General features: G+C 46.3%; 1 protein-coding gene across 1 annotated transcript; it reads left to right on the forward strand.

The window, feature by feature from the left end:
* The first annotated feature begins 14,841 nt into the window (after nt 1–14,841).
* Nucleotides 14,842–15,576, forward strand: LOC309960258 (ras-related C3 botulinum toxin substrate 1-like). The gene has a single exon (XM_082836924.1). The coding sequence runs from the start codon at nt 14,855–14,857 to the stop codon at nt 15,431–15,433; it is 579 nt and encodes a 192-aa protein (XP_082693050.1). The 5' UTR covers nt 14,842–14,854; the 3' UTR covers nt 15,434–15,576.
* Nucleotides 15,577–19,714: the final 4,138 nt, after the last annotated feature.

Consider the following 19,714-nt stretch of genomic DNA (forward strand, 5'->3'; position numbering starts at 1 on the left):
AGGTTCATTTGAGCCATATTTTAGATTCCACATATAAGTGATATCATATGATATTTGTCTTCCTCTTTCTGACTTACTTTACTTAGTATGATAGTCTCTAGTTGCATCCACGTTGCTGCAGGTGTCATTATTTCGTTCTTTTTCATGACTGAGTAGTATTTCATTGTATATATGTACCACATCTTCCTTATCCATTCATCTGTCCGTGGACATTTAGGTTGTTTCCACATTTTGGCTATTGTAAATAGTGTTGCTATGAACATAGGAGTACATGTATCTTTTTAGTTATAGTGATGTCAGGATACATGCCCAGGAATGGGATTGCTGGATCATACAGTAATTCTCTTTTCAGTTTTCTGAGGAATCCATTTGCTCTTGACAGCCAGAGGCTCAGAGAATTGAGGTCAGTTAACCAAAACCCCACAGCTATTATTAAGTTGCCGGATTTGAAGCGAGGTCTCGTGTTCGCCTGTGCTCCCAGCTACCTTTGGACCCCACCCATCACCCTTAACAGACTCTCTCATCTGCACTTGGCTTCACTGCTCTGATGCTCTCTTGGTCCAACATGGTGGACACCTGGTGTATCAGTCAGCAAGTGTTGTGATAATGTCGTGTAACAAACTACACCAAAGCTCAGTGGCTTAGATCATGGTCAGCCAGGCTTCAGTAGGTTTAACCTTGGCTCAGCTGGTCTTGATTCCAAAGTTTAAATTGACCCAAGTATGGTCCATGCAAGGTGAGCTGGCAAATGTTTAACCACGGGCTCCTTGGCAGGGGTGGGGTGGTGGGGGCATTGATTTGTCACCTTTGCCAATTTCTGCCGTGTAAATACTCTCACTGATTTCAAGCTACCATTGTGACATCACCGAGTGCAGAATTAGGAAGAAAGATGGAGGGGTGGGCCATTACACACTGTCTCAGTCTGTTTGAGCTGCTGTCACAGAACATCACAGCAGACTTTTATTTCTCATAGTTCTGGAGGCTGGAAGTCCAAGATCAGGGTGTCGGCAGATTTGGCATCTGGTGAGAGCCCGATTCCTGGCTCCTAGGTGGCCATCTCCTGGCTGTGTCCTCACATGGTGGAAGGGGTGTGGGAGCTCATTGGGGTCTCTTTTACAAGGCACTCATCCCATTCATAGGGGCTCCACCTTTATGACCTCATCCCAATAGCCCACCTCCTAATATCACCTCCTGAGTCCTCTGTCCTCTTGTGTTTCTCTTTTTTTTTTTTTTTTTTGCGGTACGCGGGCCTCTCACCGCTGTGGCCTCTCCCGTCGCGGAGCACAGGCTCCGGACACGCAGGCTCAGCGGCCATGGCTCACAGGCCCAGCCGCTCCGCGGCATGTGGGATCTTCCCGGACCGGGGCACGAACCCGCGTCCCCTGCATTGGCAGGCGGACTCTCAACCACTGCGCCACCAGGGAAGCCCTCTTGTGTTTCTCTTTTACTTGCACACTGCTGCCCACTCACATTTCTGACACCAGATACATGGTTTTATTTCCCCCAGAGCAAGCAATTCTCTGTGACATCAGCTGGGAGTCCTACCATTCAACTAAATTCTGACACGCTCTACCTGAAGATGGCATCAGACCCCACAGGTTAAAGGCTCGGTCCCACAAGACTGCCCCTCCCCACAGATGCCAAACTCAAGTCCAGGTTGTCACCTGTGCTTCTGACCAACTGGCTAGAGATCGGAGGTCCCATGACCCCCTCCTTGGGTTCGATTAATTTGTTAGAGCAGCTCACAGAACTCAGGGAAACTGTTTCCTTACTGCTTATTGGTTTATTATAAAGGGTGTGATAAAGGATACAGATGAGACTCCAAATGAAAAGATGCATAGGGCAAGGTAGGTGGGAAGGGGCGCAGAGCTTCCATGCTCTCTCTCCAAGCCCCTCCCCATGTTCACCGACCAAAAATCTCCCTGAGCCCCATAGTTTAGAGATTTTTATGGAGGCTTCATCATATAGGCATGATCTCCATCATTAACTCCATCTCTGGCCCTTCTCCCCTTCCTGGAGGGTGGCAGTGAAGCTGAAAGTTCCAAGTTTCTAATCATGGCCTGGTCTTTCTGGTGACCAGTCCCAGCCAGGAGCCCACCCAGAGCTATCTCATTACACCAAAAAACACTCCAATCAACCAGAAAATTAAAAGAGATTTAAGAGCTTTGGCCACCAGAAACCAGGGGCCAGAGACCGATATATATATATATATATATATTTATTGTTTCACAAATATTATTATTATTATTATCTTGGCTGCATTGGGTCTTTGTTGCTGCGTGTGGGCTTTCTCTAGTTGTGAGAGTGGGGGCTACTCTCTGTTGCGGTGCACGGGCCTCTCATCGCGGTGGCTTCTCTTATTGTGGCATGCAGGCCCTAGAGCGCACGGGCTTCAGTAGCTGTGGCACATGGGCTCAGTAGCTGTGGCTCGTGGGCTCTAGAGAGCAGGCTCAGTAGTTGTGGCGCACAGGCTCAGTTGCTCCGCGGCATGTGGGATTTTCCCGGAACAGGGATGGAACCCGTGTTCCCTGCACTGGCAGGTGAATTCTTCACCACTGCGCCACCAGGGAAGTCCCACAAATATTATTTATATACCATGAAATTTATACTTTTAAATGTACAAATCAGTGGTTTTTAGTACATTCACAAAGTTGTGCAACCACCACTCCATCTAATTCCAGAATAGTTTCATCACCGAAAAACAAAAACAAAATCTGTGTCCACTACCATCGCTCCCCACCCCCTTCTCCAGCCTCTGCAATCAGGAATCCATTTTCTGTCTCTGTAGATTTGCATGCTCTGGACACTTCCCATCAATAGAATCACACCCTGTGTGTCCTTCTGTGTCTGGCTTCTCTCACTGAGCATCATGTTCTCAAGGTCCATCCACGCTGTAGCGAGTGTCAGGGCTTCACCCATTTTCATGGCTGAGTGATGTTCCCGTGTATGGAGGAACCACATTTTGTTTATCCATTTATCTGTCGATGAATATTTGGGTTGTTTCCACTTTTTGGCAATTTGGAATAACGCTGCTGTGAACATTCATATACAGGTTTTTGTGTAGACACGTATTTTATTTCCCTTGGGCATATACACAGGAGTGGAATTGGTGAGTCACATGATAACTCTGTTCAACCTTTTAAGGAATTTCCAGACTGTTTTCCAAAGCAGCTGCACCATTTTACATCCTCATCAGCAATGTATAAGTGTTCCAATTTCTGCACCTCCTCTACAACACTTGATATTATCTTTTTGATTCTAGCCATCCTAGTGGATATGAAGTGATACCTCATTGTGATTTTGATTTGCATTTCCCTGGTGGCTCATGACATTAAGCAACTTTTAGGAGCACATTGACTATTTGTATATCTGCTTTAGAGAAATGTCTATTCAGCTACTTTGCCTTTTTTTTTTTTTTTTTTTTTTTTTTTTTGCGGTACGCGGGCCTCTCACTGTTGTGGCCTCTCCCGTTGCGGAGCACAGGCTCCGGACACGCAGGCTCAGCGGCCATGGCTCACGGGCCCAGCCGCTCCGCGGCATGTGGGATCTTCCCGGACCGGGGCACGAACCCGCGTCCCCTGCATCGGCAGGAGGACTCCCAACCACTGCGCCACCAGGGAAGCCCCAAGTTTGCCTATTTTTTTTTTACTGAGTTTTGAAAATTTTTTGAATTGTAAGAGTTCTTTACGTAGTCTAGATAGAAGTCCCTTTTCAGATATCTAGATGCAAATATTTTCTCCTATTCTGTGGGTTGTCCTTTCATTTTCTCAGTGGTGTGCCTGGAAGCACAAAAGGCTTTCCTTCTGATGATGTGACGTTTATCTAAATGGTGTACATTCTTGGACGTTCCCTGGTGGCCTAGTGGTTACAAGTTGGAGCTTTCACTGCTGTGGCCCAGGTTCAATCGCTGGCCAGGGAACTGAGATCCCACAAGCTTCATGGAACAGGCAAAAAAAAAAAAGATGTACATTCTTGTGCATGCTTTTCGGTGGACAAGTGCTCTCATTTCTCTTGGCTGTGTATGTGGGAATGGAATCACTGGGTCATGGGGTAAGCGATTGCTAGATTTAGTCATTGATACCAAACAGTTTTCCAGAGCATTGTACAAATTACCGTCCCAGCAGCAATGGGTGGGAGTTCTGGTGCTATCTATCCTCGCCAACTCCTGGTTTTGTCAAAAAGTTTGTTCAATTAATACATGCCCATAAGGCGATAGTTCTGGTGCCCATATGGCAGGTGAGGAAGCTTGCCCGGGTCACTGAGAAGGTCAATGGCAGAGGAACAGCCATCTGGCTCAGAGCCAGAAGACACCTCTGCTTCTGCCTTTGAAAGGTGGAGTCCCGAGGGTTGCGTCTGGCTGGTGTCTGGGTGAGTGATGAGGCACCTCCAGCCCCCAGACACACCAGTTAGGCTGCCTCAGGCCCCTGGTGGCCAGGGAGGAGATCCCAGCAAAGTGCCCATCGTCTTGCATCACCTGCGGTACCAGGCACCAGTTCCGCCGGGAGGGCTGGTAACTCCTGTCACGGCTTCGGTGTGAGCTGGGTTGCCAGGGAGTTGGTTCAGGAGCCTCGAGGGCTCATAGCCAAGGCTCCACCAGGAGCTCAACTCAACAATGTGATCCTGGGCCTTGGTTTCATCAACTGTAAAGTGGGATTATTGTATTCCCTGCTTGCCTAATTTCATGGGAAGAAGGAAAGGCAGCGCTGACAGGAAAATGAAAAGAAGGAAGGGTAAAGCTGTTAATTATATGGACGCTAATACTGACAACAGGACTTTCCTAGTGGTCCTGTGGTTAAGACTCTGCATTTCCACTGCAGGGGGCAGGGGTCTGATCCTTGGTCGGGGAACTAAGATTCCGCAAGCCGTATGGTGCGGCCAAATAATAATAATAATAATAACAATGGGCAGATTTATTGAGCACTTAGTATAAGCTTTGCCTATGGTGCCTCGATTAATTCCCTTTATGAAGTTTATATAAAAATCTGAGGCTTAAAAGTAGATAATTAGGGCTTCCGTGGTGGCGCAGTGGTTGAGAGTCCGCCTGCCGATGCAGGGGACGCGGGTTCGTGCCCCGGTCCGGGAAGATCCCACATGCCGTGGAGCGGCTGGGCTCGTGAGCCATGGCCGCTGAGCCTGCGCGTCCGGAGCCTGTGCTCCGCAACGGGAGAGGCCATAACAGTGAGAGGCCCGCGTACCGCAAAAAAAAAAAAAAAAAAAGGTAACTAGGGCTTCCCTAGTGGTGCAGTGGTTGGGAGTCCGCCTGCCAATGCAGGGGACACGAGTTCGAGCCCTGGGCTGGGAGGATGCCATGTGCCGCGGAGCGGCTGAGCCCGTGCGCCACAACTACTGAGGCCTTCGCGCCTAGAGCCTGTGCTCCACAATGAGAGGGGCCACCGCAATGAGAAGCCCGCGCACCGCAATGAAGACCCAATACAGCCAAAAATAAAAACAAATAAATTTATTTAAAAAAATAGATAACTAACGAGAAACTGCTGTATAACACAGGGAACTCTACTTCACTTTGCTGTACAGTAGAAACTAACACAACATTGTAAAATAACTATACCCCAATTAAAAAAAAAATCTGAGGCTGAGGACCCTCCAAAACACAGCCACTAAGGATCAGAACCAGGATTTGAACCCACTTCTATTTCTCCCTTCACTATTCCTACAGAGGAAGGCTCTCATTGGTCCAGTATGTCACCGCCCAATGCCCCTATTGGCTAGAGCTCCAGGCTACCTGATAGGCTGCTTCTCCAAACATATGGCTGGAAGCTTTGGGAGATCCAATCCCTGTTAAGGAACTATGATCACGTGACAGGGTCACGTGATAACAAATAACAAACCCAGGCCTCAGGAATTGCCCGGGACCACTTTTCCAAAAAGGCTGCCAGTATATTTCTGGGTTGGAATGCCACCTAAAATACAGGACTGCCCAGTTAAATTTGAATTTCAGATAAATAGTGAATTTTTTTAGTATAACCATGTCCCATTCAATATTTGGGCCATATACTACAAAAATTATGGTTTTTCTGAAATTCAACTCTAACTGGAAATCCTGTATATTTATTTGCTAAACCTGGCAATCGTGATTCTGGAAACTCTCTACTGCAGGCGGTTCAGAGGGAGGGAAGGGGAAAGGGACTAAATATCTGGATTGTTGATCCTGTCTCTCCCTCCTCCCACCCACATTGCAGCCTCACCTTTCCCCAAGACCCTTCCTTTCTTTCCTCCCGCAAAGAGGACAGTTGAAATATGTCTCATTTCTCTCTCCTCTTCCATTCTCACAACATCCACAGAAGTTCACTGGAACAAATTTACTGACCCCATTATGCTAATGAAACAACTGTGTCTCAGAACAACTGAATGTCTTGTGGAACATTACACAGAAAAAAAATGAGTCTAAAGACCCGGACTTAGCAGGGCTAATCCCCACTTCCTTCTCTGTGTTGCAGAAATGGCCCTTCGCCACCCCCATCCCCTTCACTGGTAAAGCCCATTTGATAAAGACCTCCCGGGACACAATTTTGGTCTCTGAAAGTTAGGCTTAATAACTTGATGCAGCAAGAGTAGACAAAGTACGGGTTATCTCCCCAAACAAAAAAGCAAAGAGACAGAGACATATTATAGGATTTGGGGGAGATGCACAGTTTAGGTAATATTTACATAAAGTGGAGTTTGTTAGGCTCAAAGCTAGGCGGAGCTATGAGTAAAGAGGTTGGCATGAAGCTTGGGCTGATGGGAATTCCCTGACAGTCCAATGGTTAGGACTCTGAAATTTCACTGCCAATGGCCCGGGTTCAATCCCCAGTCAGTGAACTAAGATCCCACAAGCTGCCACAAAAAAACAAAACAAACAAACAAACAAACAAAATATATATATATATACACATTGGCTGAGATGAGGATGCAGGGTCCTGTTTCCTTGGAAACTACCAAATAGAATGTTTTGTCTAGACAACCTTTACTTGAAGCTCCACACCTGCGCTGGAAAACCAGGCTGCTTCTCTGGGTCAAAGTGACCTACAGGGTTCACACCCTCCAGGCAAGAGCAAGATGTTGGATTCTCACTAACGGGACTCAAAACAGCAATGGCAGTCTATAATTTTAGAGTACAGTGTGGTCCAGCACTATATCCTCAATGTGATTAACAAAAGCCATTTATACAGACTCACATCACATATCCCTGCCCCATCACATGGAACACTGAAAAGTTCATGACACCCAGCACCCAGATCTTGGTTTCTAATACCATTCTCCAATAAAAGGAACCAGAGCTTTGTGGAGAAATGGCTGATTCTAAGCTGGGGCAGGAAATACAGAAGATGAGCCTGGAGCATCTTGTGCTACAGAAAGTGTTAAGAAATCTACCACAATTGGGACTTCCCTGGTGGCATAGTGGTTAAGACTCCAAGCTCCCAATGCAGGGGGACCAGGTTCATCCCTGGTCAGGGAACTAGATCCCACATGCCACAACTAAGAGTTTGCATGCCACAACGAAGGACCCTGCCTGCCACAACTAAAACCCAGTGCAACCAAGTAAATAAATAAAATCAATATGAATATATAAATAAATAAGATTCCATGCTCCCAATGCAGGGGGCCGGGGTTCAGTCCCTGGTCAGGGAACTAGATCCTGCATGCCGCAACTAAGAGCCCACATGCCAAAGCTAAGACCCGGTGCAGCCAAAAAAAACCCCACAAAAAACAAAAAAACACTACCACAGTGATGGGAGTATGTTGTAGAAACACAGAAACCCAATGAAGGAGTTCCCAATGCCCAAAGCTAGAACAACTTTTGCTGCAAGATAAAGCAATGCTGGATTATAACCCCAAAATTAACATAAATATCCATGACTCCATACTGTTATAAATAAATGATTAAATGAATAGGAGATTAGACAGACCTCCCAGGCAGCAGAATTCAAAATAATTTACATAAATAGTCATCAAGGAAAGGGAGCATAATTCCCCACTTCTTAGGTATGGGCTGTGCTCTATTTACAATAGCCAAGACATGGAGACAACCTAAACGTCCACTGACAGATGAATGGATAAAGAAGATGTGGTGTATATGCAATGGAATACTACTCAGCCATCAAAAAGAGTGAAATAATGCCATTTGCAGCTACATGGGTGGACCTAGAGATTATCACACGAAATGAAGTAAGTCAGAAAGAGAAAGACAAATACCATATGATGTCACTTATATGTGGAATCTAAAGTATGGCACAAATGAACCTATCTATGAAACAGAAACAGGCTCACAGACATAGAGAACAGACTTGTGGTTACCAAGGCGGGGGTGGGGGTGAGGAAGGGAAGGATCGGAAGTTTGGGGTTAGCAGATGTAAACTATTTTATAGAGAATGGATAAACAGCAAGAATGGATAAACTGATTTCCCATCAGAATGGATAAACTGAATCACTTTGTTGTACAGTAGAAGTTAACACAACATTGTAAATCAACTATACTTCAATAAAATAAACTTCTAAAATTTATTTATTTAATTAATTTTTTTTTTTGGCTGCGTTGGGTCTTCATTACTGGGCGAGGGCTTTCTCTCGTTGCAGAGAGCAGGGGCTACTCTTTCATTGTGATGTACATGCTTCCCTTTGTGGTGGCTTCCCTTGTTGCGGAGCATAGGCTCTAGGCATGTAGGCTTCAGTAGTTGTGGCACACGGGCTTAGTTGCTCCGCGGCATGTGGGATCCTCCCAGACCAGGGATCAAACCCATGTCCCCCGCACTGACGGGAGGATTCTTTACCACTGCACCACTAGGAAAGTCCCAATAAAATAAATTTTTTTTAAAAAAGTCTGTGCTGTGCATTTTGACTTCTTTCAAAAGAGTGTGGGCTGGAAAGACTGTAGGGAAGAGTAAATTTATGGTGGAGAAAACTGACAAACACACCTCAGCCAGGTGATCAAGACCAGCACCCACAGGGATAAGTCATGTGGATGGCACAGACCCTTGATACGACATGATGAGAAGTGCCCTTCACCTCTGCAGTGTCTTCCTTCCTGAAGACCCATCACCACAGCCGAATCATCAGAAAAACACCAGACAAGCTGCATTTGAGGGATATTCCAGAAAATTTCCAACTAGCACTCCTCAAAACTGTCAAGGTCATCAAAAGCAAGAATTTCTGAGAAACTGTGTTAGCCAAGAGGCACTTAAGAGAATGGATGTGACATCTAAGAGTCATGTGGTACCCTGGATGGGATCCTGGAACAGAAAAAGGACACAGAATTGGCAAATCCATAGAGACAGAGAATAGAACATGGAATGGTGGGGGCCAGGGGCTGGGGGAAGGCTGGGGAATCAGTGTTTCATGGGGACAGAGTTTCAGTTTTGGAAGATGAGAAAGTTCTGGAGATGATGGTGGGGATGGTTGCACAACAATGTGAGTGTGCTTAATGCAATTGAATTGTCACTTTAAAATGATTAAAATGGTAAATTTTATGTTATGTGTATTTTACCAAATTTTTAAATTTTTAATTTTATTTAATTAATTAATTTTTGGCTGTACCACGTGGCAAACGGGATCTTAGTTCCCTGACCAGGCGTCGAACCCGTGCCCCCTACAGTGGAAGCCCAGAGTCTTAACCACTGGACCGCCAGGGAAGTCCCTACCATAATTTTTTTTAAAAAGCACATCTGGAGATTCCAGGGATCCTATGTGGCTGACCAGATGGCTTCTGGAGGCTGCCATGAGGTCAAAATAGCAGAACAGAATTTGGTTTTTGTTTATTTTCCCTTTGTTTTTAATCAGCATGCTCAAACCAACTGGTATAATTTGAAGCCCAAACCTGGACACTTGACCTTGCCTAATTCCTAAGAGACATGTTGGTAAAGGGAGCGCTTCCTTCAGTTACAGACCTCCCTTACTGCACATCCATTGAGAGTCTCTAAGTGCAAAAATATTTAGAGGTTCCAGGAAAGATCCAAGATATGGGCTGCCCTAGAACTTAAGGATGACCCCCAGCTTGAGACCAAGTAAGGATCTGGAAATAAGGAGGCCTGGGGTGTAGTTAGCAAGACAAAGCAGGAGCTAGAACTTCAGAGACCCTCAACTCTCTCTAGAGACAAACTAGGGGTGGGGGGGCATTTCAGTACCACGGAGAGCGCCGAGCTGCCCAGAAAGAGACAAGAGCCCAGATCCTGCTGAAGTGGGGAGGACGCAGCAGCCTGGACTAAGGGGGCAGAGGAGATGCAACCTCAGACCCCAGGGACTTTATGGGGAACGTGGAGTGCCCTAAAATAGCTCCGCCTACTTTACTTAGTGAAAGACCGGGTTTCCACTTTTCTAAACCCTGCATTCAGCCCTCCACTGCCTTCCTCCTGTCCACAGGCACTTGGGGCCCTGACAATCACAGTTCTGGTGAATAGCCTGGGCTCTGGAGTTAGACCACCCAGACCAACCACTGACTAGTCCCCTGTGACCCAAGCAAGTCACTGAACCCATGGGATGTTTTATAAAATATGGTAGGCAGGTAAAAGGGCCTCCCCACAAAAGAGGTCCACATCCTAGTCCCCAGAAGCTGTGAATATGTTAGGATACAAAGGAATTAAATAAACAACAAGGTCCTACTGTATAGCACAGGGAACTATATTCAATATCCTGTGTCAAATCATAACAAAAGAATATGAAAAAGAATGTATATACTTTACTGTACAAGAGAATTTTTTTTTCTTTTTTTTTTTGCGGTACGCGGGCCTCTCACTGTTGCGGCCTCTTCCGTTGCAGAGCACAGGCTCCAGATGCGCAGGCTCAGCGGCCATGGCTCACGGGCCCAGCCGCTCCGCGGCATGTGGGATCTTCCCGGACCGGAGCACGAACCCGTGTCCCCTGCATCGGCAGGCGGACTCTCAACCACTGCGCCACCAGGGAAGCCCTAGGAGAAATTTTTTTAAATATTTATGTATATATATATGTATGTATGTATGTGTTCGTTTGTTTGTTTTGGCTGTGCCGTGTCCCAACTGTGGCACGTGGGATCTTCAGTGCAGCACGTGAGATCTCTTAGTTGCGGCATGTGGGAGCTAGTTCCCTGACCAGGGATTGAACTTGGCCCCCTGCATTGGGAGCTCGGAGTTTTACCACCGGACCACCAAGGAAGTCCCTGTACAGCAGAAATTAACCCAACATTGTAAATCAACTATACTTCAGGGACTTCCCTGGTGGCACAGTGGTTAAGAATCCACCTGCCAATGCAGGGGACATGGGTTCGAGCCCTGGTCCGGGAAGATCCCACATGCCGCGGAGCAACTAAGCCCGTGTGCCACAACTACTGAGCCTGCGCTCTAGAGCCCACGAGCCCCAACTACTGAAGCCCGCGTGCCTAGAGCCCGTGGCTCACAACAAGAGAAGCCACCGCAATGAGAAGCCCAGGCACCGCAACGAAGAGTAGCCCCCTCTCGCTGTAACTAGAGAAAGCCCGCGCGCAGCAATGAAGACCCAACGCAGCCAAAAATAAATTAAAAATAAAAATCAACTATACTTCAATAAAATTTAAAAAAAAAGAATTAACGTTATAGGTGGAATTCACATTGTGATTTCGCTGACCTTGTTGAGAGACCAACTGGGGATTTTATCTTAAACGGGGAGTTTATCCTGGTTTATGCTGGTAGACACGAGGTAATCCCAAGGATCTTGAAAAATGGGAAAAGGCCAGAGGGATGGCAGCACAAGGACTCAGCCTGATGTTTCTGACCTTGAACATGGAGGAAAGGGCCACGAGCCAAGGGTTGCAGGCAGTTCCCAATAGCTGAAACGAGGAAGGGAACGGATCCCCCCCCAGACCCTTTAGAGAGGAATGCAGCCCTGATGACACCTGGATTTTAGCGCAGTGTACTAGTCAATGTTCTCCAGGGAAACAATGTATGTATGATAATGAATTTGTGTTGTTTTAAGCCACTAACTTTGTGGTCCTTTGTTACAGCAGCTGTAGGAAACGGATATGAAAAGAATGTCTCCCACGGGGGTCCTTGAAGGATCGAGTGAGGATTGTGTGTAAAGTGCGTGGTGCAGCCCAGGCACGCAGTAGTCGCTCAGTAATTGGAGGTGTTTTAGTTGCCTAAGTCCCCAGTAGCAGGGAACTCAGAGACTCTGGGCTCCGGAGGGGTCGGCAGGCTGGACTTTGGTCCAGCAGAGCCATTGTGATTCTTCTGTTCTCTGCAGCCCTTGCTGTCCCTCTGTTGCAGGAAGGGGGACCCCTTCCGGGCCCCGAGAGTGGGCTCTTGCCTAAGACTCAGCAGTGAATTGTCCGAGGAGACACATGTGCTGACAGAGCAAGAGCCTTTATTGGGAAGGGGCGCCCAGGCAGAGAGCAGCAGGGTAAGGGAGGCCAGGAGAACTGCTCTGCTACAGGGCTCACAGTCTCGGGTTTTATGATAATGGGGTTAATTTCCGGGTTATCTCTGGCCAATCATTCTTTTTTTAAAAAAAAATTTATTTATTTATTTTGACTGCTAGGGGTCTTAGTTGCAGCGTGCGGGATCTTTAGTTTTGGCGTGCGGGATCTAGTTCCCCGAATAGGGATCAAACCCGGGCCCTCTGCATTGGGAGCAGAGAGTCTTAACCACCGGTCCAGCCGGGAAGTCCCTCTGGGCAATCATTATGACTCAGGGTCCTTCCTGGTGGCGCGTGCATCACTCAGAGGAGATGGATTCCAGCGGGAAGGATTCTGGGAGTTGGTAGGACATGGACTGGTGTCTCCTCTCTCCTTTCGATCTTTCCCAAGTTCTTCCAGTTGGTGGTAGCCTGTTAGTTTCCACGTCCCTACCAGGACCTCCTGTTGTAAGATAACTCATGCAAGTGGTTACTATCGTGTCTGGCCGGAACGGGCGGTTTTGGTCCATGGTTCCCTTAACGCCTCCAGAGACTTTATTTATTTATTTATTTGTTTGTTTGTTTTGGCTGCACCGCATGGTATGTGCGATCTTAGCTCCCCGACCAGGGATCGAAACCGCGCCCGCTTGCAGTGGAAGTGCGGAGTCTTAACCACTGGACTGCCAGGGAAGTCCACCTCCGGAGACTTTAAAGTAGGCCTGGAAGAGCTGGCAGCTCCGTCATTTCACTTCGGAGGGACATTTGGCAGTTCGGCAGCTGACCCCAAGGGGAGGGTGCTCTGATGCATGACGTCAGGGGCTGGCAAACTTCCTGTAAAGGACCAGGGAGTAAATGTTGTTGGCTTTGCAGACCAGGTGGTCTCTGTCCGATGGTGCAACTGTGCTGTTGCAGCGGAAAAGCAGTCACAGACAGTGTGTAAACAAATGGGTGTTCTGATAAAACTTTATTTACAAAAACCAGAGGTGGTCAGGATGAAGACGCTGTCTTTAATCAATCCTCCTTAGGGGAGAAAGCAGGGGCCCTTAAAGCCTCTCTAAATGGCCTCAAGAGGTCTGGGAACTTCCATCCTTGTCGTCTTCCAGGAACGTCAGGATATACTGCACTGAAGTCTGGTTTGCCTCCTGGAGAACCAAGATCAGAGATGAGCCAGCCCAGCTGAAGCCCTCTAGAGCAACCAGCCTGCCACCCACCGGCTAAATGAGCACAATTATGTGAGTGACCCCTGGCAAGACCAGCAGGGGAACTGCTCAGCTAGGCCCAGTCCAAATTGCTGATCTACGCACTAATTGTTAGAGAAATGCAAATCAAAACGACAATGAGATACCACCTCATACCAGTCAGAATGGCCATCATCAAAAAGTCTACAAACAATATGGGGCTTCCCTGGTGGTCCAGTGGAAGCACCCTTCTATCACAGAGGGTGTGGGTTCAATCCTTGGTCCACATGCCTTGTGGCCAAAAAGTCAAAACATAAAACAGAAGCAACATTGTAATGAATTCAATAAAGACTTTAAAAATAAATAAATTTTAAAACTCTACAAACAGTAAATGCTGGAGAGGGTGTGGAGAAAAGGGAACCCTCTCGCACTGTTGGTGGGAATGTAAATTGATACAGACACTAGGGAGAACAGTATGGAGGTTCCTTCAAAAACTAAGAATAGATGGGCTTCCCTGGTGGCACAGTGGTTGAGAGTCCGCCTGCCGATGCAGGGGACACGGGTTCGTGCCCCGGTCCGGGAAGATCCCACATGCCGCGGAGCGGCTGGGCCCGTGAGCCATGGCCGCTGAGCCTGCGCGTCCGGAGCCTGTGCTCCGCAACGGGAGAGGCCACAACAGTGAGAGGCCTGCGTACCGCAAAAAAAAAAAAAATAGATAAAACTAAGAATAGAACTACCATGTGACCCAGCAATCCCACTACTGGGCATATACCCTGAGAAAACCATAATTCAAAAAGAGTCATGCACCACAATGTTCATTGCAGCACTATTTACAATAGCCAGGAGATGGAAGCAACCTAAGTGTCCATCGACGGAGGAATGGCTATAGAAGACGTGGCTCATATATACAATGGAATATTACTCAGCCATAAAAAGAAACAAAATTGAGTCATTTGTAGTGAGGTGGATGGACCTAGAGTCGGTCATGCAGAGTGAAGTAAGTCAGAAAGAGAAAAACAAATGCCATGTGCTAACGCATATATATGGACTCTAAAAAAAAACCATGGTACTGGCTATTGTAAAAAATTGTCCTAATAATTAGTGTGTAAATCAGCAGTTTGGACTGGGCCTAGCTGAGCAGTTCCCTTGCTGGTCTTGCCAGGGGTCACTCATATATATGTGCTCATTTAGCTGGGCTCCGGCTTCCCATCGGCGGAGGGCAAGGCAGCGTGGACAGCGGCCCCGGCACCCTGCGCCCCGCCGCCCGCAGCCACGCGCCCCGAGCTCTCCGCTCTTCGCCTCAGTGCCCGGCCGCCGCCACCGCGGCCCAGAGAGCGGCCCAGATGCAGGCCATCAAGTGTGTGGTGGTGGGAGACGGAGCTGTAGGTAAAACTTGCCTCCTGATCAGTTATACGACCAATGCCTTTCCTGGAGAGTATATCCCCACTGTCTTTGACAACTATTCTGCCAATGTTATGGTGGATGGAAAACCGGTGAATCTGGGCTTGTGGGATACAGCTGGACAAGAAGATTATGACCGATTACGTCCCCTATCCTATCCGCAAACGGATGTATTCTTGATTTGCTTTTCTCTTGTGAGTCCTGCATCATTTGAAAATGTTCGTGCAGAGTGGTACCCTGAAGTGCGACATCACTGTCCCAACACTCCTATCATCCTGATGGGGATGAAACTTGATCTGAGGGACGATAAAGACACGATTGAGAAACTGAAGGAGAAGAAGCTGACACCCATCACCTACCCGCAGGGCTTGGCCATGGCCAAGGAGATCGGTGCCGTCAAATACCTGGAGTGCTCAGCGCTCACGCAGCGAGGTCTTAAGACGGTGTTTGATGAAGCTATCCGGGCGGTTCTCTGCCCGCCCCCCGTCAAGAAGAGGAAGAGAAAATGCCTGCTGTTGTGAATGTCCGGGCCCCTCCCGCCTGTCCCAGTCCCCCAGGACCCTTTGTACGCTTTGCTCAAACGGTGGAGCCTTCGCACTCAATGCCAAGTTTTTGTTACAGATTAGTTTTTCCATAAAACCGTTTTGAACCAATCAGTAATTTCTAGGTTTTGTTTGTTAAAAGTGTGAGAGTTCAAACTTTCACATCCTATGAAAGTTTAGCCCTAAGATGACGAGCTTCCTTAAAGCCTTATTTCTCAAAGCCCCTATTCTTGCTCAGATTAAGATTTGCCAAAATACCTCGTGAACTAAGTTGCATTGTTGGGCTAAGAACACTAAGCACTAAACTGTTCAAAGACCTTTGTCTGGAAGAGACTAGCTTCTGAGGCAGGAGATGCAGACGCTCGCTAATGAGTTTCAGACGCGAAGAGCAGTGCAGCCTCCTTCCTGAAACGTTGCCATTTAACGCATCCTGATTTACCAGCCCACGTTCACTACCTAACACTGTACTGTACATCATAATGAACGAGTGTAACAGCTCAGCTCTTTGGATCCATCTTTTTGATTTCGTAGTGAGATTTTTAAAACAAATTAGTGTATTAGCTTTGGTGAGATTTTGAACAGAGTTTTTACTCCCGTGTTCCCTCCGATGAAGCATTCTGCTCTGGCCGCGGGTGCACTGGGTGGAGTGTGTGGAACACTTGTGATCCGAGGATGAAGACAGTATTTTAACAAAATATGGAGATTAATTTACACTACATTGTATACGTAATAATTAAACTATTAAAAGTGTCACGGGTAAACGTTTTAAAAGATTAATTTCTGTCAAATGCAGTAGATGATGAAGAAAGGCCGGTATTATCAGTGTTTTCTTAAGCTTTTCCTTTTCCTTAAACGTGCCCATCCCTCCTGAAATTGGGCATTTAATCCATCTTTGACCTCATCATTCTCCTAGTTGCTAACTTAGTAAGTGCTTTTCTTACAGAACCCCTTCTTAATGAGCAATATGCCTCCTTGTATTATAAAATCGTTCTGAATATGCATTAGAAATTTTTTTTGTAGATTAGTAAAAGTGCATTCCTGTTTTCATGTTACCTTATTCAAAGCTATAAGTGCTTTCCTTGGTTTTCTAGTAACTGGGTGTAAAAATCCTATGTTGCAGCTTTACAGTTTTTAAAATACTTAGATATTCTTAAACTGTAAACCCTGGCAGATCACCGACACTGCACCTGGACTAATAACACTGACCGCCTCTTGCCTCACAGCGTGCACACGCTTCCTGTCCTTGCCCTAACGATGTTCCTTGGGGTCTGTGAGGTTCTGTCAACCCCGTGCTCGTGCTAACGAAGTTCTGTACAACTTACCCACTGGCAAGAATACGAGCTTGGACCTTTCAACCACTAGAACAAAATTTTTTAAATTGACAGTTGCAGAATTGTGGAGTGTTTTTACATTGATCTTTTGCTAATGCGATTAGCAGTATGTTTTGCATGTATGACTTAATAAATCCTTGAATCATGATTGGCAAAAAAAAAAGAAGACAAGGATGGAAGTTTCCAGACTTCTTGAGGCCATTTGGAGAGGCTTTAAGGGCCCATGCTTTCTCCCCTAAGGAATATTGATTAAAGACAGGGTCTAGAGTTCTCAAAACATACACCCCTGCCCACTGACCCCAGGCTTGATGTTAAAAAAAAATTTTATTGGAGTAGAGTTGCTTTACAATGTTGTGTTAGTTTCTGCTACAGAGAACAGAAAACCATGGCAGAAAACCACAAAAAAGATGAGAAGACAACTCTCAGAATGGGAGAAAATATTTGCAAATGAAGCAACTGACAAAGGATTAATCTCCAAAATATGCAAGCAGCTCATGCAGCTCAATATCTAAAAAGCAACCCAATTCAAAAATGGGCAGAAGACCTAAATAGACGTTTCTCCAAAGAAGATACACAGATGGCCAACAAACACATGAAAAGATGCTCAACATCACTGATCATTAGAGCAATGCAAATCAAGACTACAGTGAGGTATCACCTCATACTGGTTAGAATGAAAGAGAAAAACAAATATAGTCTATTAATGCATATATGTGGGATCTGAAAAAATTGGTATAGACGATCTTATTTACAAAGCAGAAATAGAGACACTGATGTAGAGAACAAAAATATGGACACCAAGGGGGAAGAGCAGGGTGGGATGAATTAGGAGATTGAGATGGACATATATACACGATTGATACTATGTATAAAATAGATAACTAATGAGAACCTACTGTAGAGCACAGGGAACTCTACTCAGTGCTCTGTGGTGACCTAAATGGGAAGGAAATCCAAAAAAGAGAGGGAGGATATATGTATGTGTATAACTGATTCACTTTGCTGTGTAGCAGAAACTAACACAACATTGTAAAGCAACTATATTCCAATAAATTTTTTTTGAAAAATTACTGATCTACAGAGCAAGGAGCGTATTACATGGTGGATGTTCTAAGTTGTGTGCTGGTTTGTATGCAGCAGCAGATAACTTCTCTGCATCATCAAGCCTGGGGTCAGTGGGGCAGGAGTGTATGTTGTGAGCACTCTAGCGGGAGACCCTGTAAACACACATGGCAGAGCGTGGGGATGTGCACGGTCCTCTTGTTGGGAGAGACTCGGATATCTGGGAATAGCAATCTACTCTTCCCTTCCAGGTACCGTGCGTGGTGTGTTTCTTTTGAGCCAGAAAGAGCCCATCATACGCAAGCACACTGTATATACGTGTGTGTGTGCAAACATGCGTTTCTTCTGCACACCCCTCAGCACCTTGCTTTGTTCGTAGAACGTATTGTGTCCATTTTTCTCCACGAGGACATCTGTCCAAAGTTACATCTGCTGGATGACCTTCACCTTGACATACAGATTTCTCATCCTCCTTCCCTGCTGAGACAGATGCATCCGTGCTCCCAGTCTTGCCAAGAATGAGCTCACTGACCCCAGGACAAAGGAAAGGAGGCATCGGGAAGGCATCAAGAGGACGCTGAGGGGGGTCCAGATTTCTGGGGCAGAAGCTTTGCCTGCAAAGCTGCTTATTAGGATTGTATTAGCTGCCACTGTTTCTCTTTTAACTGTGATAAAATACACATAAACATAAAATGTACCATCTTAACCATTTTTAAGTGCACAGCTCACTGGTATTAAGTACATTCCCATTGTTGGGCAACCATCCCCACCATCCATCTCCAGAACTTTCCCATCTCCCCAAACTGAAACTCTGTCCCCATGAAACACTGACTCTCTGTCCCCCTCCCCCAGCCCCTGGCCCCCACCATCTACTTCCTGTCTCTGTGGATCTGACTCTCTAGGACCTCGTGTGAGTGCAATCAGACAGTATTTATCCTTTTGTGCCTGCCTTATTTCACTGAGCATCATGTCCTCAGGGTTCATCCATGTTGTAATGAGTGTCAGAATTTCCTTCCTTTGTAAGGCTAAATAATATTCCATTGTATGGAGGGACCGCGTTTTGTTTGCCCACTCATCTGTTGATGGAAATTTGAGGTGTTTCTGCTTTTTGCATATTGTGAATGGTGCTGCTATGAACATGGGTGTACAAATATCTGTTGGAGTCCCTGTTTTCCATTCTTTTGGCTTTCTGCCTAGGAATAGAATTTAGTGAATCATATGGCAATTCTATGTTTAACTTTGTGAGGACCCACCAAACTGTTTTCCACAGTGGCTGCACCATTTTACACTTCCACCATCGCAGACCTAGTTTTATTTTATTCTTTTCTTTCATTTTTATTTGAGGTATGAGATACATACAAAAAGGACACAGAGGGGCTTCCCTGGTGGCGCAGTGGTTGAGAGTCTGCCTGCCGATGCAGGGGACGCGGGTTCGTGCCCCGGTCTGGGAGGATCCCACATACCGCAGAGCGGCTGGGCCTGTGAGCCGTGGCCGCTGAGCCTGCGCGTCCGGAGCCTGTGCTCCGCAACAGTGAGACGCCCGCGTACCGCAAAAAAAAACACAAAAAAAAAACAAAAAAAGGACACATTACCAAGTGACCAGTTTAATAAATTTCTATCTATCTATCTATAATCTAACTATCCATCTCTTTCTCTAAGTAACCAGCCCCCAAGAAGTCTATATGCCCATTCTCAGTCAATATCCCCCAGAGAAAACCTCTGTCTGACTTCTAATTTCATCAGTTTCTCCTGTTTTTGAACTTCATGTAAATGGAGTTCTAAAGTATGTCCTCTTTGTTGTGTGTAACAGCCTTCACCCAACCTTTGTATTTTGAGATTCATCCAGGCTGTTGTGTGTAGTGGCAGT

This window comes from Leucopleurus acutus (assembly GCF_964270905.1).
Source record: "Leucopleurus acutus genome assembly, chromosome: 3".
Lineage (NCBI taxonomy): Eukaryota > Metazoa > Chordata > Mammalia > Artiodactyla > Delphinidae > Leucopleurus > Leucopleurus acutus.